At 40.9% G+C, this 27,690-nt stretch overlaps 1 protein-coding gene across 2 annotated transcripts; it reads left to right on the forward strand.

Moving 5' to 3' along the window:
* SNAPC1 (small nuclear RNA activating complex polypeptide 1) lies at positions 1-27,468 on the forward strand. 2 transcript variants are annotated; one of them, XM_074996322.1, is made up of 10 exons: positions 1-233; positions 2,815-2,974; positions 7,305-7,445; positions 7,988-8,092; positions 9,046-9,204; positions 9,729-9,803; positions 11,710-11,772; positions 13,753-13,897; positions 17,160-17,243; positions 20,718-27,468. In XM_074996322.1, the coding sequence occupies exons 1-10, from the start codon at positions 106-108 to the stop codon at positions 20,753-20,755; spliced, it is 1,098 nt and encodes a 365-aa protein (XP_074852423.1). In that variant the 5' UTR covers positions 1-105; the 3' UTR covers positions 20,756-27,468. The 2 variants fall into 2 exon arrangements, with proteins under 2 accessions (XP_074852423.1, XP_074852424.1); XM_074996323.1 differs by lacking the exon at positions 7,305-7,445.
* Positions 27,469-27,690: the final 222 nt, after the last annotated feature.

Here is a 27,690-nt window from a genome sequence, read left to right on the forward strand (position 1 = left end):
AGCGCGCTGTAGCCTGTCGCGTGGAGGCTGCTTTGCGCGCGTGCGCAATAGGTACTGGTGGTGCTGCTCCGCCTCGGCCCGCTCTGGGCGCGGGTCTGTGGCGGGATGAGCGGTGTAGCGGGGCTGCAGACGGACTGCGAGGCGCTGCTGAGTAGCTTCCTGGAGACGGACAGTGTCCGCTTCGAGGTGTTCTCCGGCCTGTGGCGGGAGCGCCGCTTCCACACCATCTTCCAGTAAGAAGCCCTTCCCCGCGCCCCCTCTTCTGAGACACCCGGCCCCCCTCCCGCCTCCTGGCGAGGGACCCGCCACCGTCCCCGCACCCCTCGCCCCCTTCTGAGAGACCCAGCGCTCCCCTCCGCTCGGTGAGGAACCCGCCACCGTCCCCGCACTCTTCTCCTTCGTGAGAGACCCGGCACCCCTCCCCCTGGCCCTGCGTGGCATCGTCCCCTCTCCTTCGCGAGTGACCCGGTGTCGCCCGCACTCCTCTCATCCCTTCCTCTTTAAGAGATTCGGTACCTGCATCCACCTCGCTCTGAGCTGGGATCATGACCGAGTCAATCTGGGTGTAGCACCATGCGACATCCTGTTAGTAGGTTTAGTCCTGCTCTAATACGTCCCCTGCGTGGACAACTCAGGTACTTGTCCTCTGCAGCCGGGGGACAAAGCTCTGCGCTTTCTAGAGTCCGTAATGTTATGAAAAATATGATTATAAAGTAAAAGAGGGAGAAAGTGAAATCCCAACAGTTTGTAAATTCCTCAAGCATCCTGAGCGTATGAATTTAGTGTTTGCATTTCATGACAGAAGGCAGGACCCCTGCTTTGTGGTTTTCAACATGTGCTGTATGGGGCCCATGCACATTGGCCCAATGCTAAGCATGCTATTTAAATCCCTAGAAAGAGAAATAGATGAGAAAACACAGTAATGAAACAGGCCCCTTTGTATGAGGAAAAAACATTAACATAAAAATATTTGCAAGAACAACAAGAAGTCCTGTGGCACCTTATAGACTAACAAATATTTTGGAGCATAAGCTTTTGTGGGCAAAGACCTGCTTCATCAGATGCATGAGTGGGGGGATGGTTTCAGAGGGGTATTTGAAGAGTGGGGTCCCAGTAAGAGGGAGGGCCAGAGCTGACAAGGTCTATGCAGTCAGGGTGGAAAAGGCCCGTTATCAGTAGTATGTATAAAGTGAGGAAAAACAGGTCAGATAAGACGGGGGAATATGGCTCATTGTCAGTCTAATGTCAAAACAAACTCAGTCAAGTAGCACTAGGTGAGCTTTCATGGGACAGACCCACTTGTTCAGATCATAGCCATACCAGAACACTCAATATTTAAGGCACAGAGAACCAAAAACAGTCATCAAGGTGGACAAATCAGAAAAAAAAATTATGAAGGTGAGCAAATCAGAGAGTAGAGGGGCAGAAGCTGGGGGGAGTCAAGAAATAGATTCAGCCAAGTATGCAAATGAGCCCCTATAGTGACTCAGAAAATTCCCATCCTGGTTCAAATCATGTGTTAATGTGTCGAATTTGAATATGAAAGAGAGTTCGGCAGTCTCTCTTCAAGAGTGTTGTAAATAATTTTTTAAAAAACTGTGGCTTACTTAATATAATGAATGTTTAGGTAGTGTTTAATGTAGTGAATGCTGGCTAACAGTGATGGTATCTCCAGGAAAGATATGTGGACAAAGCTAGCAGCAGGCTTTGTTACCAGGAAGGATACCATCACTGGACCTAACCAGGTTATTCACAGAATCATGGGCACATTCTTATGTTCCTCAACTAACATATGCCATCATGCGCCAACAATGGCCAGATGCTTTGTATATTTGACAGACTTCAAACCCCCTTAGACAAAGAGTTAATGGGCACAAAACAGACATAAAAACACTCCTGATCCACAAACCTGTTAGCCGACATTTTAATGGAGTGGGCCATTCTGTTAATGACTTAAGCGTTTGTGTGTTACTGAAGAGGAATTTTCACAACACTCTTGAAAGAGAGACTGCAGAACTCTCTTCTGTATTCAAATTCAACACATCAACACGTGGTTTGAACTGGGATGGGAATTTTCTGAGTCACTATAGGGGCTCATTTGCATACTTGGCTTAATCTAATTCTTGACTGCTCCCTCACTTCTGCCCCTCTACTCTCTGATTTGCTCACCTTCATAATTTTTTTTTTCTGATTTGTCCACCTTGATTACTGTTTTTGGTTCTCTGTGCCTTAACTATTGAGTCTGTTCTGGTATGGCTATGATCTGAACGAGTCGGTCTATCCCACGAAAGCTCACGTAATAAATTATTTGGTTAGTCTTTAAAGTGCTACTTGACTGCTTTTTTGTTTTGATAGTATATCGACTAGCATGGCTTCCTCTCTGTTATTATTCAGTCTAATGTGGAGATGTTAACACCTTGGCCAGAGAAGCTCCTTTTGTAAGGTGTGAGCCACTCGCAGTCTCTGTTTAGTCCTTGGTTAATGGAGTCAAATTTGCAAATAAATTGCAGCTCAGAGATTTCTCTCTCCATTTGGTTTTTCTGGCAATGTTAAATCAGACTAACATTCAGGCTGAAGAGTTTTAGTTTATCCATATGAGGTTTTTGAAAACAAAATCATAGATCATTTTGTCCTTCAGAATGTAGGTCTTCTGCTTTAATGTAAGAAATGGCAAAAAGTAAAATTTAAGGGATTTAACCCAGAGTATTCTTGAAGATTTATCAGACTTTACATTTAAAACTTACATTACACTATTGATAGCTTAAGATTTTTAAATGATATACTTATTGTTTGCTTTTTGTTTGTTTCTGTTAGTGGTCAAACAAGGCCTTTAGAAAAGAATAAGTTTACACAGAAGGCATTAGATCTGGCATGGCGATACTTCTTGCCGCCTAACTCTTTCCAGATTCGTGTTGGTGCTCTGTATCTTCTCTATGGATTATATAGTACACAACTCTGTAAGCCAAAACAAAAGGTAAGTTTTGTTGAGAATTCCTTCTCAAAAGAATATTAGATCTTTGTGATTGTGTTAAGGTTTCTTGTATATTTTACTACCACAACTGGAAGAGCTTTTATTTTTATTTCTTTGGAATAGAAACATGAGTATTCTGAAAGAAACTGTTCCTCTAAGAAAACTAGCCTTTTGATCATAATTAAAACCTGAGGACCTAAACATTCACTAAATTAAGTAAGCCACATTTTTTCAAAAAATTATTTACTTGTGCCTATAGCAATGTTTCCCAACTTTATTTGGCCACAGAACCCATTTAAACTCAAAAGAATTTTGTGGAACCCCTAAAAAGTCTTATATATGGAGCTGAAAAATGCAGTCCACAAATAAACAAAGGTAATAATAAACAAATGCTAAACAAGGTCATGAGATCAACATTTAGTTTAATTACACATTTAAAAACAAAAATCACATTTAATATGTACAAAATAAAGCTCAAAACCAAATATGCATTATATTGGCAGTCTTCTATGTGAAGAGTGGTGTTTCTTTTCTTTACAAATTCTTTATATATTTGGATTAATACTGGAAAGTTGGATTCACTTATCTGGTGCAGCATTCAGTCATTTTCTATATTTTGTTTTTGCTGCTGTTCGATTTGAGAACCCAGTTTCGCTAAAGTATGTGCTGGCAAAGGGTAATAACTGACAAATTGCATGTCTTGATAAAGCTGAATATTCTTGACATAAGCCACCCCCAAATGATCTATGCTACCTGAGGGTGAGTGCGGGGATTTATGGTTGTATATAACAAGTGATCACACCACAATGCAGCCATCATCCCCACACTCTGGCTAAGCTAACATTACACAGGGACACTTATCGTGACAAATGCAAATGAAAATTGTTTTTAATAAAATTCATAAATGCTTAAATATTAATTAATTTAAAAAATGTGATGGTGATGTAATTTTCTCTCAGACCATTGTTTTCACTTTGTGGAACCCTGGCTTTGCACAGAACACCATTGGGAAACACTGGCCTGTAGAATACTCTTCTTTGTTTATAAAATAAAATTATACATTGCAGTTTTTAAGCTTCCAAATGTAAACTGAGAGTAAATTGATCAGTAGTCTTTCCCTAGTGCTCCAGAGAACTCTGCTGCTGCTGGTAGTGCTTATGTTTTTCCAGTGAAAACTAGCCCAAATCTCATCAGTTTTCAGAAGTTAGCCTTCAGAAGCAGGGAAATTATAAGTTTAACTTGCTTTTTTTTTTCTGGTTGTTTCTACACATGCCACTTTGCTCCAAAAGTGGCATGCTAATAAACAGCCTGAAATATGCTAATGAGGTACGGACGCAAATTCCCAGCACCTGATTAGCATAAGTTTACGTGATTTGGAGTCCAGAAGACATTCTTCTGGTCTCCAACAAAACAACGTGTAGAAGCGTGGCCCCTGTGCCGGGGGAGGGGGGGGAGAGTCTTCTGGAAGGAAGCTCTTCTTCCAGAGGCCCCTTCTTCCCAAAAATTTTCAGGAAGAATGGGCCTCTGGAAGAAGAACTTCCTTCTGGAAGACTGCCCCCCCCGGGGGGGGGCACACTTCTATACGTTGTTTCGGAGTTCGGAGGAAAGTGGCATGTGTAGAAACAGCTTCTGAGAGGTCTAAGCAATATAGACACACTTTTTAAAGCTGTTGCTTAGGTAGGGGAACCTAAAGAGAGACGTTGGGGTGAGGTATAGAGTATATGCATCCTTCCCGCACCATGAAGAGCTGAGGGGTAAAGTAGCAGGAATCATCTTCACAGCCAGGAGCCTCTGGTTGGGAGAGGAAAACAAGAGGAAAGTGTTTTTCTACCTCTGAGGGTAGAGGGAAGACTACATCTTTCATGCACCTAGCTGAAGTTCCTGGGCAGGTTAAAATTAATGGCAGTTTTGTAAGAATGCTTACACAGTTCTCTTCATAGCGTTGAGTGAATGAATTTCTCACCATGGCAGATCAGAACATGGAGAAGGGGGATCTTTACTAGTAGTCTTTTTAGTAGGTTTATTCCGTTACATTTAGGAGTCAGTAAAATTCCCAGGTGCTGTGTGGTAGGGAGTGTGTATGTGGACTGAGAAGCAGGGACCAAGAGCTATGTTTAAGAAGTATGGAAGTATCAGATTTAGGAGAACATCAGACGGGAGCAGAGGGGAGGGATAGCTCAGTGTTTAGCCTTGGCCTTGTAAACCCATGGTTGTGCGTTCAAGCCAGAGAGAGAGGGGGGTGGGGGGAGCGAGAGGGGGAGAGAGAGTGTGTGCGTGTGTGTGTGTGCACGCGTGTGCGTGATGGGTCTGGCTGTGAGTACAGGGGGTGGATTTGATGATTTCTTGAGGTTCCTTCCAGCTCTATGAGATATGTACATCTCCATGTTTCCACACTTTCACAGGTAATGGTGCTGTTGGAAATAAAATTAAGGAAATACATAATCAGACTACTTATGAGTAATAATAAGTGCATATGTAAGTCTGTACAAGTTTGGGGCTCAAAGTTGCACTTCACTTGTTAAAATAAGCTATTAATGCTGTTCCAGTGCATGTATTAACTTCAGATAAGTCAGGAAATGCAGTTGAGATTTGGAGAAACCTGTCACAACTTTACATGTCTTTAAAACTGAAATGGTAGTCACGTTTATGTTTTAGCAGTGATCAAAGGAGTTGTGGTCAACTGGAGAAGGTGGAAGGTAGACAATAGATAGGGAGGGAAAAGGAAAGTCAGAAAAATAATTTGTTGATTAAAATAATGTGCTGATAAAACTACAGCTTTACAATGGAATTTTCAAAAAATACCATGAATATGAGCCCACACACATCTGGCTAAACATAGTGTTTCAGCCACCTAAGAATCTGAGACTTTTGATTTTTGAGAGTTGCACTGCTTGCCCTTATTCAGAGAGATCCCAACCCTCCCTACTTTTCTGTAATCCTCCTGGTTTTTACATTTTAATTAGGAATGCACGTCTTAAATCTATGTGTTTGCATCAGTTACTGTCACTTATGTTGGAACACAGCAAATACTGGAGTGTTCTTCACCACCCTTGTGGCATGTGTGCAGATTGTGCAGTGAAAGTCTGAAACGAGGCAAGCCATACAATTTTGAATGGTTTTTGGCATGCCTGATTTACTGCCCACGCCACAGGCTTGTGTGTTGCTCTCTAACTGTCCCATGTGCACCTTGCTGCACTACATTAATATGCCGTAGGTACTTTTAAAATGCATCAGCACTGTCTGCACAGGGCATTTAGAGAGCTACAGACAGCCTGTGACGAGGGCAGGGGAGCCAGTGCCTCAGTACCATTCCAAATTCCTGTGTTGCCTCGTCAGACCCTTACTGCTCATGCGGCCAGCTGTGGACGCTGTGCTAATCACCTAGGTGGCATATGAATCTCTCCTTGTGGCTGCCCAAGTGCACAGCTTACAGGGAACACTGGTGCTAGGTTACATAGGAAATCTGCTTTCCTAGGACCAGTCTTTCCCTTCTCCCAGTTGGGATGATCAGGGTCCCATTGATCATAGACAGAGAGGAGAGTGGGGAAAGCTCCCTGTTTCTTTGGGGAGGGGGCAGGATGGACAGAAGGAGAGGTATTGGTTTCTTCAGGTGGAAATATGGTTATGCAGAGGCATATGCACATGGTTCTTGGGCTTCCTACTTAAGAAAATTTGGAGGGCATGCAGCTGTGATTTTTTTTTTTGTTGCCATAATCCTTTTGCCCCAAAGTTTATGAGCAGCCACTGTCTATCAAAATGTCTGAAATAGGTGATAAATATAACCAGATATGCCAAAAATTTAAAAGGGTTTCAGAAGTTCAAAATAGACCATGCAAATGAATGTAAAGCGATTAAGCTGTCACAAAAGGGTAAAAATTATGCATGCTGTGCACTCTTTCCCATGGATATATCCATCACACATGGTGATCTAAAATGCACATTAAGTTTCTAACATGCAGCTATCCCATACTTCCTGTATGTATTTGGTCCAAGTAACCCTTCTGGTTCCTCCTTAATTCTTTATTTATAGACATTCCTAAAAGTCAGAGCAAAGTTGGCATTTTTGTATTCGTTGTCAAAACATATGGCTAAATCTGGAATACTAAACACGGCAAGTGTTATATAGCACTACTTGCATGAATTACTTGTTACGATTAGAATCTGTATTACTGTATGTGTTCTGTAGTTTTAGGTCACTTCTGCCATATAGTCCCTTTAAATGCACGTCTCCAGTTTGCAGCATGCCATGACTTACTCCACTGGACAGCTAAACCCTCCAACCATTTTCAAGGAAATGTGTAAGAGTAATATAGATTCTTTTTTTCTAATGCAGATCAGAATTGCCCTCAAGGAATGGTTGGAAGTTCAGAGATTTCAACAGGAGCTGATAAATGCCCAGCATTACGATGCAGCATACATAGTTAGGAAGCTGCGGCTAGACAAAGCATTTCACTTTACAGCAATGCCCAGACTAGTGAGTTATTGTACAAAAACTTATTTTATTTGAGAAAATCACAGTCCATATTCTAATTGTTGCAATTACTTTCTTAGTATACCCCAAAGTGCACAAGGCACTTTATATAACTAACTCTTGATAGAGGCTATTGGATTAAAAAAATATAATTTCGATGATATCCTGAATGTATCATATATTCTGCTTAAAAACCTATCAATTATTTGAGAAAATATCGCTTTGGTAGTTTTTTACATTTATCATGGCTTTTAATCTGTAGAAATTAATGTTTGGGTGGTGTCTGGAATTTCAGAAAACTGATGTATGCAGTGAAGGAACATCTTTTTATTTAAAGTGTTTCACAAAATCTGTTAAATCATTGCTGTGAGATGGAACATTGAAAATAAATCTATCCAGATGAATGTCAGGGTCATCTTGTTTTCTAGATCTATGCCTTTCAGCAGCTTTTATTTTTAATGGTCATGGTGAGAATTTTCATAATTATAAATACAAACCTGCATACTACTTTTATTGTGTTGTGAAATATACCAATATTTATACAGCTGTCCTTCAGAACTAAGAAAAAGATCCAGCAAACTGAACTTAAAGAAGAATTTAAGGAGCCAAGTAGCAGAGTAAGCAGGTTCATCACTAATGATGTGTTGGAGGTACAGTAACTTTTATGCTAAAAAATAATTCATGTTACATAATATATCTCTAATTGCATTTTCTGCTCCGCCTGAAAGGTCTTCTACAGAAATGAGAACAACTGTGTGTACCAGCAGTTTTACTGTTCATTTTCTTGAAAGGACTACAATATTTATATAATACTAAACTTGTGCAAAGTGCTTCACTGCATGTTAAGAAGAGTGTTCTCTACCAATCCGAATAGGCAGTTAGCAGACAATAGTGATGGAAGTACACTGCAAAAGATAGTATTTTAATTTACATTTTGACCTTCGTATTTACTCTGATTTGGCAGCTGGCTGCATAGAAGTGGGCATGTTGGTATACCTGCATACATTCATCTGCAGGATGGGACCTTACTTCTTTTTTCCCCAGCCTTGCTTGTTTTTCTATTTTAAATCTGTAGTTATTGTACTGCTCTCCCTTTTGTTTAGTATGAAGTTACATACACAAACTCTAGAGCTTGAAGTAGGATAGGGTTTTTCTTGTATTGCATTGTCAAGGCATACTGACCAGCCATCTCTTCCAGTTGGCTTTGGCCATGGGGAAGACCTGCCCCTCATCTCACTGAAATAATTAACAATGAATTTGGGGTGGAAAACTTTGAAATGCCAGAGACAGTTGGCAATTGGATTCTCTTCCTGAAAATATTTAGTGATACGGATGTGTTTTTTTTACTGTTTCCTTAATGCAGAGTCTGTCTTCCTCTGCTTCTCCAGTAAACTGGTGTGACCATAACACTCTTTTGAATTGCTGCTACTGACACTGATCAGCTAATTTTAACCACCTCCTTTTTAAAACAGTTGCTAGTTCAGTATACTGTAATTAAACAAATTATATGCACAATGTCTTTATTTAATCGGGAATTGATATTCTTTATTTTATTGCTACACTACTTGCTCTTTTAAAAAGCTTTTAATATTTTTCACTTCAGGAAATGATGAATGTTCATGACCACTATCAGAAAATGAAGTGTTTGATCTCCACTGACAAATCCCAGCCAGACAAGGCTCTGAGCTTGATAAAAGATGATTTTGTAATTAATATTAAGAATATGATTTTGGAATATCAGCAGTGGCAGCAGGACAAAATGGTAGGTTATGTCTGTTGTGCTGTGGCAATGCAGGTCATAACAAGTGTAGAATGTGTTAAATGTGTGATGACCCCTGAATAAAGATTTGGAATGAATGAAATACTAGATACACACTGTGTCTTTGCAACATTGCCTTGCAGAAGTGGAGGAGGATTTGTTATGCATGAGTGCTTTTAAGTAGGGATCTGTGAAGTACTATAATGAAAGTGTGCTGCACCAAAAGGCAAACTATGGCCAAGGGGCCACATCTGATCGGTGAGACCCTTTTGTTCAGCTCATGAGCTTCTGCCTGAGGCAGTTAGCCCTTGGCCCGTCTCCTTTTGTCTCTTCTCCCCCATAGCCATCAGCTTGCTGATGCTCTGGCAGTGCAGCTGTGAGCTCTGGTCATGTGACACTGCTGTAGCACCACTAGCCTGGTCGCTCCATCTGGCCTGGTCAGGGAGCAAGAGAATAGAAACTGATACCTCAAGTAAGGTTGCCTTGTGTAAGTCTTGAATATCTTTTAAATATCTGTACTTTTTCAGCAATGCTCCTCAAAGGGTAAAGAGAGTAAAGAAATGACTGACAAAAAGGAAGGAGGGACTTCTCAAGACTCAGAGGTAAGGAAAGTTTTCTCTGTAAAACTTAATGTTATTGGACAACCCAGTCTGCAGTCAGATGATGTCAATCTGTGATCAAATCAGGAAGCTAAGCAATGGTTAGGTCAATCTTGGCCAGTACTAGCATGAGAGACCTTCAAATTCCAGAGTTCTGGAGCAGGCTTGTTCACAGGGGTGGGGAGGGAACAGTGTATGAAAGGTGTGAATGTCCCCACCCCCACCGGTCTAGTTTCTCACCCTTTCTTCCTGCTGCACTGTGCCCGGAGGCGGGTGGGGAAGGGGAGCTGCAGGGCTTGATGGGAGGAATCCAAGGCACCCTGGGAGCTGTAGTTCCTTGGCCAGCTCCTTGCTTAGAAAGTTGGCCCTGGAGCAGCGAAGGGACTAATTTCCCAACAAGCCCTTGACTGTTAGCAACATGAAAGGGAAGGGGATGAATATTTTGGAATGTTTTACACTTAAAATATTACAGCAATATCTGAAAAGATAATCTCTAGAAAACCTTTATTACAGTATAAATTTTTAGTGTGTTATAACAAAATCATTTTACCAATCACTGTTTCCATGAAAATGTTTCATTAATCTCTCTTATGCACACTCATTGCACAATTATTTTGAACCTCTTTATATTATAAAAAATCGTGATCCACGTTTACAAAAAGCACCCCACAACACACAGAAATTTCTGTGTATGGGCCTGTAGAGGAAGTAGAGTTAGGTGTTTTCTAGTTAGTGTGATTTTTTCTCTGTTAGTGATGGACACATGTCGTAACTTCTGGAGTCCTGAACAATTATCAATAAAAATGGTAGGCTATCCCCCACATAGGTGCAGGATCTATCCCTACTATCCTGATGAAATTCCTTTTAATTTTGTAATTTCAACTGAATGCTGCAATAAGTTTTTCGAATAAACTGTTTCATAAAGCTGCTTTTTGGTTAAATAACTGCTGGATGAAAAAAAGTTACATTTTGTAGAAAGGTAATGATTTGCATATATAATTTTTCTGTAAGATGGAAACAGACAACCAAAGTTATGGTTGCTTTACTTGGGAAATCTGATAGTCTGTTTTATTGAAATAAGAACTCTCTTAGTAGTAAATATTTTGCATACTTATTGCTCTACAACTATCACAGTTTGCAAGATGCCTCTTCTACAATGACTCTCAAACAGTTGTTTCTTCATCATTAAATGTTATTCAGGTAATATGGGAACTGCCTCCTTTGTACACTTTACAGTATGCGAATTGATGGAATATAAATATTGAGATTTATTCTCTTTCCACCATGCCCAGCTGCACTATAGAGACATAGCAAGTGAATCTTACGAATAAGCTATACATTCATAGAAGGGATCACTGTTCCTAACCTGAGTTGCCTCATTTATCTTCCTCTTCTAATTGTTTTAAGATGCTAGTTTCATTGAGCAAAGTGAGTTTATCTTGCATTTTATGTCTGTTTTTATAATTAATCTTGTCCTTCCTTACGTACAGTGTACAGCTAAGACAGGAGCAAAGCTCTGTGGCTCTTACTCAAACACTTGACAAATACTAAGTCAAAGTATTTCTTGTATGAATGCAAAGAGACCTAGAAAGCCCACTGGTGATGTGGTTCAGAGGTTAGGACAAAGGGTGAGGGGGGAAGAGAGAGAGAGAGAGAGAGAGATGGGGTGGGGGGCATTTGGGGGGATCTTGACATGTGGGAACTACTCAAGCATGACTTGGTATCTGGACTTAGTTTCCTTATCAATGCCACAGGGTTGATCATTCCCCAGTTTACTAAGGCACTTTGAAATTTGAGTGGAAAGCTCTGTGATTGTGAATAAAAATGAGTTTGGAAGAAAATTTAAGGGGATATACTGGAAGCTAACTTTTAGCTGGCGGCTTCTGACTAGTTCCTTATTTCTTTTTAGGGTTCTGAAAGAGCGAGTGCTCTGGCTAAAATCAAATTCAAGTCTTATAATAGAGTTGCTGAGGTAAGTATACAATTAAGCATATTTGTCAGGGAATTGTTAATTATTTTTCCAAAAACATGTACATTGACTTAAATTGTAATATGGTCAAAAAAGTTATTTATCAAAATGGCACCTTCTGCTTCAAGTTCTGTTCACACTAGGCATTCAGTCTTACTCACCTTGTTGGCAAGAAAAACAAATGGTAGATGCCAAAGGTTGGCAGAAGTAATGTGGGTGTTGGGAGAGTGAGGTGGATTCTAGTCTGGTACATGACAGAACTGTTTGTAAAGTTCCTTATGTTGGGACTAATTGGACTTTATGTAGTATCTGGGCAGCACCCTGGTTTCAGAGAAGTTATATAGGTAACTGAGAGCCAAATTTTATATCCACATTTTTAGAAAACTGCCATTACTTTCCAATCACAGGAAAGTAAAAACAAACAAATATTCCCATACTTTTACCTGCCAAATGAAGTGGGGTAAAATTTTCAAAAGTGACTTTAGAATTCAGGCTACTTAGTGCTTTTAACTTTCAAAGGAGTTTTTAAAAGTAAATGAGGCATAAACTCTGCAATCACTTTCTGAAAAAGGGGCTTGGGTTTCTGAGTCACTTGGAACAGGAGTCAGCAACCTCTGGTACAGGTGCCAAGAGTGACATGTCAGCGAACTTGCATTGTCATGCCATGGTAGGAACTCAGCACCGTCCATCCCCTCCAATGCAGTCAGGAGCTTGCTCAAAGCCATGTTTCCTGTGGATTAACAGAAGACCAGCTAATTCTACCAACCACCACCTACGCTGTAAGGGTCTGCATCTTTATTAATGAAGCTGTTGTAAGTAGGACTATTAGTGAGTTTAGAAAGTATCACTGGCACTTGGACTGTACACAGAGGTCGAAAGGTCAGATTTTGGCTCTCCACCTTGGAAAAGTTGCTGACCCCTGATTTAGAACATGTTATCCTAGATCTGATAGTCATTGAAGCAATGAACATGAGATCCCTGATCTCCACTGGATTATTTTTTATAGTAGAGACATACCAAATATTTTTTTCTCCTAGTTTTGGCAGTGTGGATGCACATATTTTTTAAAATCACAATATAGTGCTTTGAATGTACAGAAGTAAAACTTGGACACTATAGACTAATGTTGTTTTCCCAGATAGCTAAGATTAAAATTGAGTTCAAAACTGGACAGTTAAAACCCTATTAAGTCTTGGTGGTCTGTCTGTTACACAAGAAATGTTTTTAACATTTGCCACTCCTTTAAAATAATTGTATAAAAGAATCAAGGCTGTTGTAAGCATGAGGGCATTCTCTGTTTTCATTAGTTGAATGTCAGATAAGACTCTTGAAAGAAATTACTTTCTGGTTAGTCTAAAATCCTAACATTTTAGGATCTGGTATTTTCAAAAGCACCTGAAGGAGTTTGGATTCCCAGTCTTCAATTTTTAAGTACATGTATTGTCATTATTGTCTTGTCTGTTAAGCCAGAGGTCCTCGACCTTTTCCCTTCTGAAGCCCATTCCCCATTTGATAAAAATTCCGTGGTCCACTTTTGTATCACAAGTGTTTTTCAGTAGATTAAAAGCCAGGGCTGGCTTTAGGAGGTAGCAAATAGAGCAACTGCAAGGGGGCCCATGCCAAAGAGGGCCCTGCAAAGCTAAGTTGTTCAGGCTTTGGCTTCTGCCCAGGGAGAAAGGACTTGGGCTCTGGCTTCCCCCCCCCACCCCAGCACTGTGGGCCCATAAATCTAATGATGGCTCTCCTCTGGTTTATTTTGGTGGACCTCCTGAAGCCCACTTGCAGCACCCTAGGGCTGTCCTCTGGTTGAGAACCATTGTGTTAAGCAGATTTTGTTACAATCACCATGACAATGACCCCAAGATGTCTTAATATGTCTTACATACCTAACAAGGTTCAGTTACTTGCTTGAGTATATCAGTAATGTGTGTATGTGGTAAATAGATTCTTTTCTGTTGCTTAATGGATTTGTTTGGATTTTAGGCCTCCAAATCAAGAAGGCACCGTCAAGTTAAATTAGAATCTTCTGAGTCTGGGTCTGATCAGGGAAAAATGGAAACCCGCCGATGTCAGAGAAGCAGAGAGAGGTCAACATCGACAAGGAAGAGAAACTCATTGGGAACCAAAGGTAGTTCTTCATTGTGTTAATGGTACTTTGAGATGTTAAGGAATTCTTCTCTTCCTGAGTGAACCATGGCAATTGGTTATAGTTCTTATCTGCATATAGAGTTAGGAAATAAAATTTGAACTGTAACTTCCCTTTGTAAATGCACCTGACTTGGCTGATCTTATTCACTTATCTTCTGTTCTCTAGCAGGCGGAAAGAACTATGGCTAAGCTGACTATCTCTGCTCTTCATAATTTTCCCCCAAACATTTCTTTACTGCCAGTAATGTAGGCTAGAATACATTTTTTTTTTTTTTTGGTCTAATCTCACTGGTGTGTTAGATTGCAAAGGGAGACTCCAAGTTGTAGTTTCTCTTCTTTTGTGCTCGGGTTGGCCTTCATGGAAATAGGAGCACCATATGAATGTTGAGTCCTCCAGTAGATCTTCACCAAAATCCAGAGAACATAGCTTAATTGTTTGTTATTGTTTCAGTTGTGTTCTTGAATGGATGGCCTCCATTTAAGAATACACTATTTATCTGCTCTTCAAGCTTATTAATTAAGAAACTTAAGAAGTTTGTTTAATAATGCAGATATCTTAAATACCTCACCAGATGCTTCCTGCTCCCACCTGGTGCACGTTGTCCTTTATTATTGCCCCTTATGAATGGTACTCCGGTCAGTTTTCAGTTCAGGTGACATTGTTGGCATTCAAAGCATTGCTTTTGAAAAGGACTTCACCATTGTATCAAATGGGCTTTTTTGATCCTGCAGCTACCCCACTGTGTTCCTTTTATGATTATATAAAAAGCTTTTGTTTAAAAGGAATTTTATGTAATCATGCAGGTAATTGCTCTAGGCCCCTGTAATCCAAGTTCCTGCTTACAATGTGTGCTTCATTGTTTTAGCAAAGATTGCAGTTCAACTTGCCAGGGTCATGTTTAGGCCCATATTCAGGCTTTTTTCCACCATTTTTTGGAGTGTCCCATTTCTGACTTGTCAGTTTCAAAATATGGGAAAATGACAGGGCACACTGGAAGAAAACATTTAAACTAGTCCTGCACCTTATGGAGTTCTAAATTACCTGTATCAATTCAGGAGAGGCAGCTGGGCATCAATGTACAATAAAGACTTTTGCACAGTGTGCACGTTTTGGCAAAAAACAAACCACCCTGCCTCAAAAAAGGCGAGAAGTCTTGGAAGTGGTACGGCAGACCGCAGCCTAGAAGCTGCAGGAGCCTTTTAGATGGAAGATATGCCAGCTGGTGAGCTAATGATTTTTGTTTCCTGATTCAGCCCAATTAGGGCAGGCAGCTGGGGCCTCATTAGAATCAGTCACAGCTGAGTCTAATCAGCACTTATGGTCAGCTGAGGCCCTGCAATCCCTATAAAAGGCTCCCCACCTGGTAGCAGGGGGGAACGTTTTGGAAGGTGCACTGGAGAGCAAGAGCAGAGTGAGAAGGTACCACAGGGAGGCAGTGGACGAAATGGCCCAGGGTGAGGTTGCTACACTGGGGCAGGGGTGAAGGCCCTGCCAGTGGTCTCTTGTCGTCTTAGGGACCCTGGGCCAGAGTCCAAGGTAGAGGGCGGGTCTGGACGCTGCCCACCCTTCCCCAGAGGGTTACTCCAATGGAGCAGGCATGGGCCTGTGAGGGGACTGGCTTTGTCCTCCCCATTCTGGACTTGCCTATGATGATGATGGCTCGCTGAGCGGAGACACCTGGCTCTGGAAAGGCCTGGGCAGAAAGGCAGTCTCTGTGAGTCTCTGAGGCATAACAGAGACCTGCCAGGAAATGCAGGGACCCCCAGGGGCTGACGGGGGAATTGTCACAGTGGAGAATAATATGAACTACATTAATGCTTTTATAAATATGTGCTGCAGCCTAAGCCTGAACACTGCATGGAGTGCTGTTCACTTCAAGTGGAAGAAAAAAAGGCATTGTAGAATTGGAATGCAGATAAGAGTGACAAGAATGGCTAGGGATGTGGTTTTTACTCGTGGAGAGATGGAGATTGTTCATCGTAGAGATTGGGGACATAAGCATATACAATAATGAATGGTTTAAAGAGTATAAATTGGAAGCTTCTGTTCTTCCTTCACAAGAACCAACGGGGCCTTCAGTACAACTAAAAGATAGCTAAGATTGATAAAAGGAAACACTTTTTCATCTGGCATGATTACATGATGGAACTTAGTATAGTAATCAGTTACTGAGGCCAAAAATACAGCAAAGTTCAGAAAACATTGGATGTCTGGATGGATATGGTGTATATGGTGTGTTTATGATTCAGAGATGTTGTAGTTAAGGTTAACAAAGTTGGGAATAGATGTTGGAACCTGCAGTTTTGGGCTTAAAATAATCTACAGTAGAACCTCAGAGTTGCAAACATCTTGGGACTGCAGGTTGTTTGTAATTGAACAATATGTTATGGTTATTTCAGAAGTTTGAAGCTGAATATTGACTTAAGTTAGCTTTGAAACCATACCATGGAAAAGAAGAATGCTGCTTTCCCTTTATTTTAGTAGTTTAACACAGTTTATAACTCTGGTTTTTGTAAACGCCGAAGTTTTGTTGTATTCGAGATCAGAGAAAGGCTTAATATGGGAACCAGGTTGTCCCACTACTGTGTACCTGTAGTGTTCTTACATCTTTCTCTGAAGTGTCTAGTAACTGCCACCATAAAAGACAGGGTTCTGGAGTAAATGGACCTCAGATCCAGTCCTGTCTGGCATTGGCTTATATTTCTGTATTCCAGAAATAATTCAGTAGTTCACTAAATTAATTCACTTAACAACCTAAGATATATAATTTGAAAAACTCATTTTAATTAAGTCGTATTTCTAAATATTGTCTTACGCTGCAAGTATTATATCAAAATCAGGCTTTCAGTAGGTGCTTAACCTTATTTTCTTAATAAGACAGTGTTGGAAAAGCTCAAGTATTCTAGCCATTTTGTTTATAAATTTAAGTCCCCTGCTTTTATTTGGTCTTATGGATATGTAGCACTTTATCCACAGAACCTTGTTATTCTCTGTAATCTCTCTAGCTAATGTTAACTAACCCTGCATTCATCTTTTTAGAGTTTTTTAAAGTATGTTTTATGTTTATATTACCAGTTGTTGCTCGAGTCAAATGAAAATTCTATGAATATGCTAAAAGCTCCTTAGTATCTATGGATATCTGTTTTTCTAATCAGCTAAGCAAACTGTCTGGATTGTTTGTATGTGAAAAGCAAAGATGTTAATAACTGTTGGCAATTATCCCCTGAATATTTCTTTGTAGGTGGGATACAAGCAATCAAGAGGGAAACTGTTACTCGGAATCGTAGGATGCCTGTAATCACAGAAGAAAATTCCAGTGAGGAAGGTATGACTGCAGTCCCAAGGAAGTGGGTTTTACCCATGAAAACTCATAACCTAATAAATTTGTTAGTGTAGACCTGCCCCTACAGACTATCTCAGAAGATGGATTTACTCAAAGTTGATCTTCCAGGATATGATTTTGTGCACCTAGTAGAGATACACGAAATCAACTTCTTGGGTCACAATTGACCCCTGTACTCCTTTTGTGAAGCGCGAGGAGTAAGGGAGGTCGATGGGAGGAACCGTCCCCTGTACAGACAGCCAAGTTAGCCAAGTGCAGATATATCAATTTTAGCCATGCAATTGCTGTATCTAGAATTGCTTATCTGTGGTCAACTTTCTTAGCCTAGTGTAGATATAGCATAAGATACCAGAGGACTGCTTTTTAAATTTGAGGCGTATTTATTGTAACAAATTACTGTCCAGTGGTGTTTTAGCAATAAACTTGTGGTTTCACAGTACCAAAGGTGCAATTAAGAACTCCTCATCTCCTATAGCTATTGCAGTTCTGGTTTCCTTTTCTTGTTACAGCTAGACTATTTCAATACCTGTAAGTTTATTTTCATAAAATAGCACAGGGCTTTACCAAGCAGCCTGCAAGAACATGAGTAATAATTTAAAAGTCTTGTAATGCTACCTGCATCTTTTCCCCATTTTCTTAGTATAGTGCAGTGTGAAAAAAGATTGTGCTCATGTGAAAGTAGGTACTTATTTTGGAAAACGTGTAAGTGAACTTAGAATTCTTATGCTTATTAAAAAGGAGAGTAAGTGTTTTCTCAGTTACTGAAAAGAAGCTCTCATTGTATGGTAGTCCAGAGACTGCTCTAACTTGCGTTAGAGGCCCAGCTAGCCCTGGCTAATCACAGTCAGAAGACATGAAGGATCTATTCCTTGGGTCATGCTTAAAGCGTACATACCTCTACATATCTCTAGAACTGGAAGGGACCTTGAGAGGTCATTGAGTGCAGTCCTCTGCACTCTCACAGTACCTATCATCATTCCTCACAGGTTTGTGTGGTGTCTTTTTTTTTTTTTTTTTTTTTTTTAATTTTTAAATCTAACCTGTCCCAGAACCTTGAAAGGCCCCCTGAAGGATTGAACTCACAGTCCTGGGTTTACAAGGCCAATGTGCTAATCACTGAGGTATTGTGCATCAGCCAAACCAAAGCTCAAGCCTATATTCACTTGAACTTCTTAAAACCAGCAGACCTGGGAAACGGTAAGCCAGATTAAGGAATTGTTTCCACTGGGGAAGGTGGGAGGATCCACAAGAGCGATGGGGTTGGTGTGCTTACTTGACACCCCACTCCCAGGTACGTATGTGGCTCTGTGCTCCCAGGCCTCATCCCTGCTCCTATGAGAGTAGCAGGAAAAAGCTTCTGGGGAAGTGCATTGCTGCACTGACTTTGTCCAAGCTGGGGTGTAGGGAGAGTGGCAGCTCGCAGAGCTGCTCCTTCCTTCCCCTGCCAGGGTCCATACCACAGGTTCATGGATCAGGGACACCTACACTACTGTTACAGAACAGCGATCTGTCAACAGAAGTCACCGTTGGAAGAGATTTCCCTACAAAATATCTGTTGACTGAGAGTGGCCACACACACAAGCAATTGGAAGAGTTTTCTGCTCTGTTGACAGAGTGGCTGGACTGCCTGGCTGCTCTCTCAACAAAACAGCCACCTGGAAGCACAGCAGACAGGGCTGTGCATTGTTATGGATGCCCCCATCTGTTGAGAAAAGCCACGCCCCCACCCCGCCCCTTATCCACACAGCTCTTTTGTTGACAGAACCTGTTGACAGAAGGCAGTCTTCCTCACCTGGGAGAGGCAGAAGGTTGTGGGTGAATGTGCCGGGTTTTGTTGACACAACTGGGATTTTGACGGCAAAACTTGCTACTGTAACTGTGGCCGCTGAGTACAGAAGTTCAAGTGTATTTGGAATAAGTATTAGAGACTGCACATGTCATGGTGGGAATGTGATTCTATTAGAAATGGAAAAAGGGAAGGGTGTTTTGATATCTTTCATCTGTTTGTGTCATTAAGAAGAACACAGCTTTTATAAGTAAAACTTATAACTTTAAATTACATTTGCACTTAAGGCATTACTAAAATATCTCAGTTTTTCACTGTGCCCAAGCAGAGCTCAGTCATGGTGGAACAGGGGCTGTCTGGAAGTGGTGGACGCTCTCTGATTCTGCGTCACCTAGTGCAGTTAGAGCTGCTCCTTCATGCCTTTGGAGGACTGAGTGTAGCAGCAATACTTGCCATCAACCTGACATCTGTGTGATGGTGTGGGTAGATCGGGGCAAGCAAGATATGGCCTGTGGGCCTAAGGTTGCCCACAAAGTCTTTTTGATCTGGCGTGCAGCCTGCCCCGCCAGGACCCCAGCCCCGCCCTCCCTCCATAGGTCACCACCCAGACACTCTTCAGCCCCTTCCCACACCTCTCAGCTCCTTCTCAGACCCTGCATCCCCCTCTCCCAGGCCAGAATCCTCTCCTGAACCCACAACCCCTCTTCAACCCTGCCCCCCCGCCACAGCTTGTTCCCCAGGTCACAACTCTCCCTCTGACCCACACTCTTACACCCCAGTGCCTACTCTGCGCTCACTTCTGCACCTGACATCTGTTCCATACCCCACACCCCCTCCATAGAAAAGTGTGGCCCATGACCACTTTGCAAAATCGTGCAGTACCCCTCCAACAAATATGACTGCCCAGCTCTGAGATAGGTACTTCAGAAATAGAGGAGATACTTCGTTGGCTGTCTGCAGCCACATTAAGGTCATGTCATTAATATGAAAGGCTAAAGTGAAACTGGGATGGATATGGTTGACAGAAAGTTTGACAGGCTTTAACTAGTGACGTGAGGTAAAGCTCTTGTGGGGTCAGTGTTATAGAAACTGCATTAAAGTAGATTAATAGAGGGAGGATGTGTGTACTTGCCTTTAAAAGGGCTAGGTGATTTCACAGAGCTGAAGTGAGATCACATCCTCTGAAGACCGAATTAAATAAATAAATGTAGCTAACTTTTCAGTGAGTGTATTCAGTTTATAGACTTCAACTCTAAACTGTAGTAGTACATTTGTAGTTCAGGTAAGTTATTAATATTTTCTTTAAGTGGTTATTTGGATTAAAAGAACACTTGTGTGTCTAAATCAGGAAGAAATGGAGGACTCAGTGTTTTTGGATAATGCTAGTGGTAATAACTTACTAGAGATATACATGCAATCAATTTACACATGAAACATTTGGGAACCAGTATTTTGAGCACTCTGTGTGAAACTGACATTGAGATCATTGTGAGTTCGTACACAGAGAGTTTGCCAGGTTGTAAGTACAATAATCTGTTCCCATAGTGCTAGTTGATACTTGAAGGGGCACATTCTCTAATATTTTGAATAAATTTGTATATTTTAGCTTTTATTGACTTTTTATAAAAAATCACCTGACAAGCTATTGAACTTCTTGTATCTCTTGTCAGATCTTCCACGCCGCCCTAAAAAAAGAAGAACCCGTTAAGAAAGGATCAAGTTGAAAAGTTTCTGATATGAACTAGACTTCTAAATATTCTTAACAAATGGATAAATGTCTAACACAGCTTTTATAAATGGTTTGATTTGGTCATCTCTGTGCAGCCATAACGAATGAAGGCACAAAGCAAAAATTGCTCTTACTAAAACGACAGGCCATGTGGAACTGTAAATAGCAACTTCAGTATATGTGTGTAATGATACAAGCTGGGTGAAGAAGGTAGACTGGAACAGAAAAGTTATTTCCCAAAAAGTAAAGCTAAGTTGTGTGTCGTTATATCTGTATTGGAACTGGTGAGGGGCAGATTGCTGCTTTGGTGTGTAGTATAGTGTTTGCCGTGGGAGTTGATATTTCTAATGCATTCCTGTTTGAAACAAATAATTATCTTAACAGAATCTGTGAAAAGAGCATTCTGTGTACGTTATACGGGTGAATATTTTGTACACGTAATCAGTACTCTTACAACCTTTGAATGTAACTGGTTAATTTTGTAATGTGACCACTTTATTAGTAAGTGCAATACATTATTTTTTTCTAAGTTTGTGTGCTTCATTTCATTTTGCACAACTTATAAACATGTGGCTTGCTTTTAGCTCACAATGACGTGGAATTTAGTAAATCAAGCACAGATTCAGTTGTGATAAATGTTTTATTGTATTCTGTCTTAAGAGAGAAGTTTAAAAAGCACAGTTGTGAAAAATGCAAACCTGAGGCATAAAAAACGCAGGTTGTTCTGCCTCATAAAGGCAGGGTACCTGATTGATTTCTTGCTTTCATGACTGCACATTTACCAGTGCTGCCCAATGCAATGTTGTCTTTCAGAATGCAGGCTGGTTCTGGGACCTCAGTTCCTTCTTTTAAGTTTCCCGGCTGTATTGTGAAATTGACAGGACTGGCCATTTTCATTATGGCTGTTCAGAGCTAGAGCTGAGAGAGTAACTCACAAGAAATAGCTTATTTGAATTCTATACTATTTGGGCAATAAGTAAACATTGGGTAGTTCAAATCCTCAATTTTTTGTTTTTAATTTGATATGTAATTTCAAACTTTTTCATGGATTTGAGATCTGTGTAACTCAAATTTTTAGAATATTTTACAAGAATATTTTAAGTTGTGGTTACTGGAACTGGGTTTTTCTCCTTGCATTTGCAATGGTGGCTCTTTTAACAGGCATACTGATTCATTAGACATCTGCTTTCTATGCATATGTATTAGTAATTTGGGTTAATGAAATGTTTGAAAGCAAATACAAATGAGGCATGAACATAACAAAGACTTTTTTAAAAATTGCACTAAACTCTTCTGGAAAATGTTCATCATTCCCTCTGACCTAAAATTGAAACATAGAAGCTGTGGGAGACACCATAGTTTACTGTGCAGCTAAACAAGATGGGACAAAGTAGTGAATCTTGATCCCTTCCTGAAAGTCAGGAAGGTACAGAAGGTGGGAGGAGCACCCTTACTTTCCAGCAGATGTTAGATGTGAAGTTGCCCTCCTGACAGTTAGTATAATTAGGTCTCCACAGCTGATCTTGTGATGCTGTTGGGGGGAAAAACTTTCAGACTGTAAACACGAGCTACACACATCTGCTCAGAACGAGCATAAGCAGCATGTCTTGAAGAACAGTTATAAAGGTGAGTAACTGTTTTTTACAGTCTGTCACTACTATTGCTGCAGTCTCCAACACAAATCTTCAAGTAACATTGAATTCTAATATGTAGTGCTTTTCTTGATTTACATATTATGTGAACAATGATCAAAAGCAGCTAGAGAATTTCAGTTTTCTCCCTCCACAAGTCTGAAAGTTGGGTCTAAAAAGCTTGTAAATTGTTACATATGAACTTACTTGCTCACTTCTGCATTTAGAATCATAGAAGTGCAGGGCTGAAAGAGACTTTGCAAAGTCATCAAGTTCAGCTCCCTTTGCTGAGGTAGGATGAAGAAAACCAAGACCTTCTCTGAAAGATGTTGTCTAACCTGTTCATTAAACCTGTCAGTGATGAGGATGGCACAGCCTCCTTTTGAAACCTATTCCTGAGCATAACTAGCTTTAAAGCAAGAAAAAATTTTCTGAATATATAGCCTAAATCTCCTTTGTTGCACATTAAGCCCATTACTGCTTGTCCTACCTTCAGTGGAAATGGAGAACAATTGATTATCATCCTTTTTATAACAGCCCTTAACATTTTTCAAGATTCATCAATTCCCCAACTCAGTCGTCTTGTCACAATATTGAATGTGCCCCCTTTTAAATAAATAAAACTTTCTTCATTGGTCATATTTTCCATATCTTTTATAGTTTGTTGCTTTTTTTCTTTACATTATCCCCTTTTTCATAAAATGTGTCACCCACAACTGGACACAGTGGATCTATTGTTGCAAGCTGAAACTTGGAGATATTAACTCAGACCATCAGAAGTCAATTTCAGGGCTACATCCTCATTCAATTGTTGCCCAGGTTTGATGAGTAATTGCTATTTATGTATCTATATGTGGGGTGGGGTGGGGCTGAGATGTGCAAAATCCACCTTTGCCTCAGAACAGGGCTCCAGAATTGTTATAATTTGAAAAGAATATTTCTAGCCCTCACCACTGTAGAAATGTAGGTGGAAATGTAAACTGATTGTTTGAAGTCAGGCAACCTAAAGTGAGCTGATGTTCTGATCAGTTGTTCACAAGATTCTGTTCCCACTGGGATTGCATCAGTGTGCCAGAGCTAGAACAATACAAGCCTTTTGCTTTCTTGATGTTTCTCCCTCTGCACAGAAATATATTTTCACAAGATACGTGGAGGAGCATATGGAAGGATGCACTAGGGACCAAGTTAGAGAGGAGAAACCATATAGGGAAGAAGCTGTCTTCTCTTCCACCTGCATTTCCTGTTGGCATAAGACAATTTTTCTGGCGCTGGTAGGCAATGAAGTATGAGATCTTAAAATGCAACGCCCTATGTTGACAAAGTTTCACCCATTTTTACAGACATTTCTATAATCTGTTGTTCACTTTTCTCCTCTCCAACAGTAATGTCTACAGTTTCACCTACAGCACTCAGCTTGGCTTTTCAGGTAGAGAATTGGCTTCCATGATAGTGTGGTATAAAGGGTTTATTGCCATTTGTTTGGGATGATTTGCTTAACATTTTATATAGCTGTTTATTTAACTCGCACATACATATTTCTGATGTTACTTAACTAGAACAGTACAGTATTGTATGTTTTCTTGGATTTCTGAATTTAATTTTGAAAGTAACCATACTTTTGGATGTCTCTGATCCACCTTCTGAATTATTCATTGTGGCCACATTTATGCTGTACATTGTAAATTTCTAGGATACCTCTAGATGAAACTGTTCATAAATGAAGGTGAACTGGCAGCACAGAGGGAACAATACTGTTAACAAAAAAAAAAAAAAGAAAGAAAAAGACATACTTAATTGGTAGAATTTTGAGCTAGTTACTTCTCTTTGCTATTGCTGAAAGATTCTGAGACTACAAATTCATTGTTGCATAATGATGGAGACATTCAAAACCTGGGAGCAATTTACTGTATTCTTCTTGGGGGAAAAGGAGTAATATAAGTGACCACATTAGCTCTTTACATAATTATTTTAAACTGATCTTTAGTTTTTAGTCCCTTTCCTTCCAACCAGACCCTGTACCCCAGTGCAAACTGACAAATGGAGGCAGGGGTGTTACATGTATTTCTGGACTAGCCTTGTCATCTTGTTTGCTGACAGAGTGACTGTGTTGCTATAGTCAACACTGTGGATGGCTTTAGATGCTAAATAGTCAGCCAATTCCCAGAGAGATGGTGTATTAAATACAAGCATAGCTGACAGCATGAAGCTTAATTGCTTGGTTAAGAAAATCTTTTTCTGTGAAAATAAAGGAAATCAGTTCAGAATGATCAAACTTGCAAGCTGTGTGTGAAAGATAGGATCTCTCCAAAGCTGGAGCCAAGTTACGTGACATTTTGAAGTTGTTTCTTTTGGGTTAGAGAAACATCAGTGCACTTTATGGCTATTGAAGACATTTTCACATACAGTATTAGCACAAGTATCAGAGGGGTAGCTGAGGTAGTCTGTATCTTCAAAACCAACAAAGAAGTCCTGTGGCAAATTACAGACTAACGATATTTTGGAGCATATGCAAATACATTAAAAAAATGTCGGGGACGGTGATAGGTCCTGCTGTGAGACCATATGTTCCAAAATATCTGTCAGTCTATAATGTGCTGCAGGACTTCTTCACCGTATGAGCACAGGTTACAAGTGGTGGGGATGTGTGTGACTGGCTTAGTAACTGCAAACCACAGAGCTAAAAGAAGACCCAGTTGCTGACTGAGATTGTAGTGTTGGTGGAGTGAGACTTAGATTAATGTTTAACAGAAAGGTACAACAAGGAAACTACTACTTTGAAATCTGACATTTCTGCTAAAGAATGCAAGCCTTTGCCTTTAGACACTGAGGAGCAGAACCTGTTATAATAGACTGTTGATAAGGATCAAGAAAGCAAGAGCCAGTGAATCTGATCTTTTCTTTATTGCATCAAAGAATGTTCCACATGCGGTTAAATCAACACAAGAGAAGAGTTCGACACAAGGGAGGGGGAGGTAGAGCTATCTCCAGGTCGCTTACTTGGACCTAGCTGTAGGCCAAGTTCAGGCCATCAAGCCAATTTTGCCAGTGAGGCTTTCTGAATCAGTATGCTCAGATCTCTGGAATTACAGAAGTGTAGGGCTGGACAGGACCTTGAGATGTCATCTAACCTATCCCTCTGTGCTGAGGCAGAACCAAGATCATCTAGGCCATCCCTAACAGGTGTTTGTCTAACCTGCATTTCACAGCCTCCTGTGGAAGTTTAACTGCCAGAGTTTAACTACCCTTAGGGATAGACAGATTTTCTGAAAAGCTAATCTAAATCTTCCTTGCTTCTGATTAAGCCCATTCCTGCTTGTCCTAGCTACAGTGTCTCTGGAGAAGAGTTGATCATCACCTTTATTACAGCCCATAACTTACTTTTGAACACTGTGATCAGTTCCCCTCTCAGTCTTCTCTTCTCACGACTAAACATGTTCAGGTTTTTTGTAACTCATAGCTTAGAGTTTCTAAGCTCTCCAGTTTTTTCAAAGGACACCCCCCAACCCTTGCTCCCAGGATAGTACCAAGGAATGTTCTGGGGGGCATGATGCGAACTGGCCTGTTGGAGTGAGAGGGGAATACCGTTCTGTTACTGGACCCTACTGCTGGCCCCATGCCCAGGCCTCTGTTCCTCTAGAGAGGGGACCCAGACCAGTCTTTTCTAGAACTTTACCAGCATTTGAGGGAGGTTGGGTGTGTTGTTTAGGCACTTTCATTCATTAGTTTTATTTATATCTAGATAGCACCAGAAGACCCCCAACCACATTTGAGGGCCCCCCCCCATTGCACCAGGGGAGGGATAGCTCAGTGGTTTGAGCATTGGTCTGCTAAACCCAGGGCTGTGACTTCAAACCTAGAGGAGTCATTTAAAGATCTGGGGCAAATATATTTAAACAGATCTGTCAGGGATGGTGATAGCTCCTGCTGTGAGAGCAGGGGACTGGACATGATGACCTCTGGAGGTCCCTTCCAGTTCTGTGAGATAGATGGGTATATCTCCACCAAGCACTTGAGCCCAGGTAGAATAGATAACACTCCCTGGGCTCACAAAGCTTGCATTCTGAAAGACAAGACAGAAACAGGCAATGAACACGAAAGCAACATGTCCACACCTTACCATTTCTTCTCAGTTTCTCCTTTGTACTTCAACCCCAATCCCTCACCATCCTCCACTGAGTCCAGCTGCTTGTCAGAGTTCTGTACAGCTCTGGTTTGGGATGTCCTCCCTTTCTCCCACCTTCATAGTTGTAGCCAGACAGAATCCCTCTGCTCTACTCCATCTTGCCCCTTTTAGGTGCCTCTGAGCACAAAGCACAAAGAAACAGCACGGTCTTAGAATGTTTGAAAGCACAGATGCACTTATCTCAAGCCCAGTCTTTTGATGCTTCAAAACACAGATGTGCTGTCTCAGCACGACCCTGGACTGAAGAATACAGACAAGGGGGCTAACAGGCTAGCTGTTGACCACAGGGCTTCAAACTGCCCTTGGCTGGTACTGATCATTGATATGCCCACACTTCGTCCCAGAAGAGGAACTTCCTGCCCATACAAAAAGAATGTCCTGTTTTAATGATTTAGTTATCTCTATCTTACACGTGTAAATTAAATTGCAACTGCCTTGTAAGAACTGGTGTCACAAAGATGAACCAGCACAATTGTTACCTTTAGATAAGGAAGAATGTGTGTGACCCAAGGGGTATAAAGAAGGGTCCGGCAGACCACTCTAACTGAGCTCCAATTACCTGTACCTGCTGGTGGGGTAAGATTTTTGCCTCCCGAGGACCCAGGGGATGCCCTCCTCGCATTGTTTTTCCCAAGGGATTCAGTGAATGACGTTGGCTATGCCAGGAGTTGAAGGACGCAGGCGTGAGAATTATACCTGCAATGTACTTTTGTGCACATTTAATAGTAAGAGCTCTTTAGGCTGAGGCGTCTTGTCCTCAAATGGGTAACTTTTCGCTTGTAATCTAATGGGCATGTCATATGTATCATCCTACTAGTAGTTAAGAAGATAGAGCAATAACCTTGTAACCATTAAGATTCTTGTTTCTGCTTTTAATAAATAGCAACCATTTAAGCTTTCAGCCTGACTCCTTCCAGTTACTGTAACTCGGCCGAACACAAACAAAGAACCTTAACCGTTTGGCTTTATCAGCCTGGTCAGTGGTAAGGTGCAGTAAAAGCTGAGCACTGAGTTGTGCTGCCTCCATGGAGCAGACTCTGGGGGCGCCCATCAGCCTCCCTGGCTGCCCACTGCGAAGAGACTGCCTGTCCTAGCCGTTA

This window comes from Carettochelys insculpta, chromosome 6, assembly GCF_033958435.1.
Source record: "Carettochelys insculpta isolate YL-2023 chromosome 6, ASM3395843v1, whole genome shotgun sequence".
NCBI lineage: Eukaryota > Metazoa > Chordata > Testudines > Carettochelyidae > Carettochelys > Carettochelys insculpta.

Bases quoted from the DNA above. Each gene is read 5' to 3' on its own strand.
- SNAPC1 (XM_074996322.1), top strand. From the start codon at position 106: ATGAGCGGTGTAGCGGGGCTGCAGACGGACTGCGAGGCGCTGCTGAGT. The intron at 7,446-7,987 runs GTGAGTTATTGT...ATATTTATACAG, and splicing joins TTACAGCAATGCCCAGACTA to CTGTCCTTCAGAACTAAGAA. The intron at 11,773-13,752 runs GTAAGTATACAA...TTTGGATTTTAG, and splicing joins CTTATAATAGAGTTGCTGAG to GCCTCCAAATCAAGAAGGCA.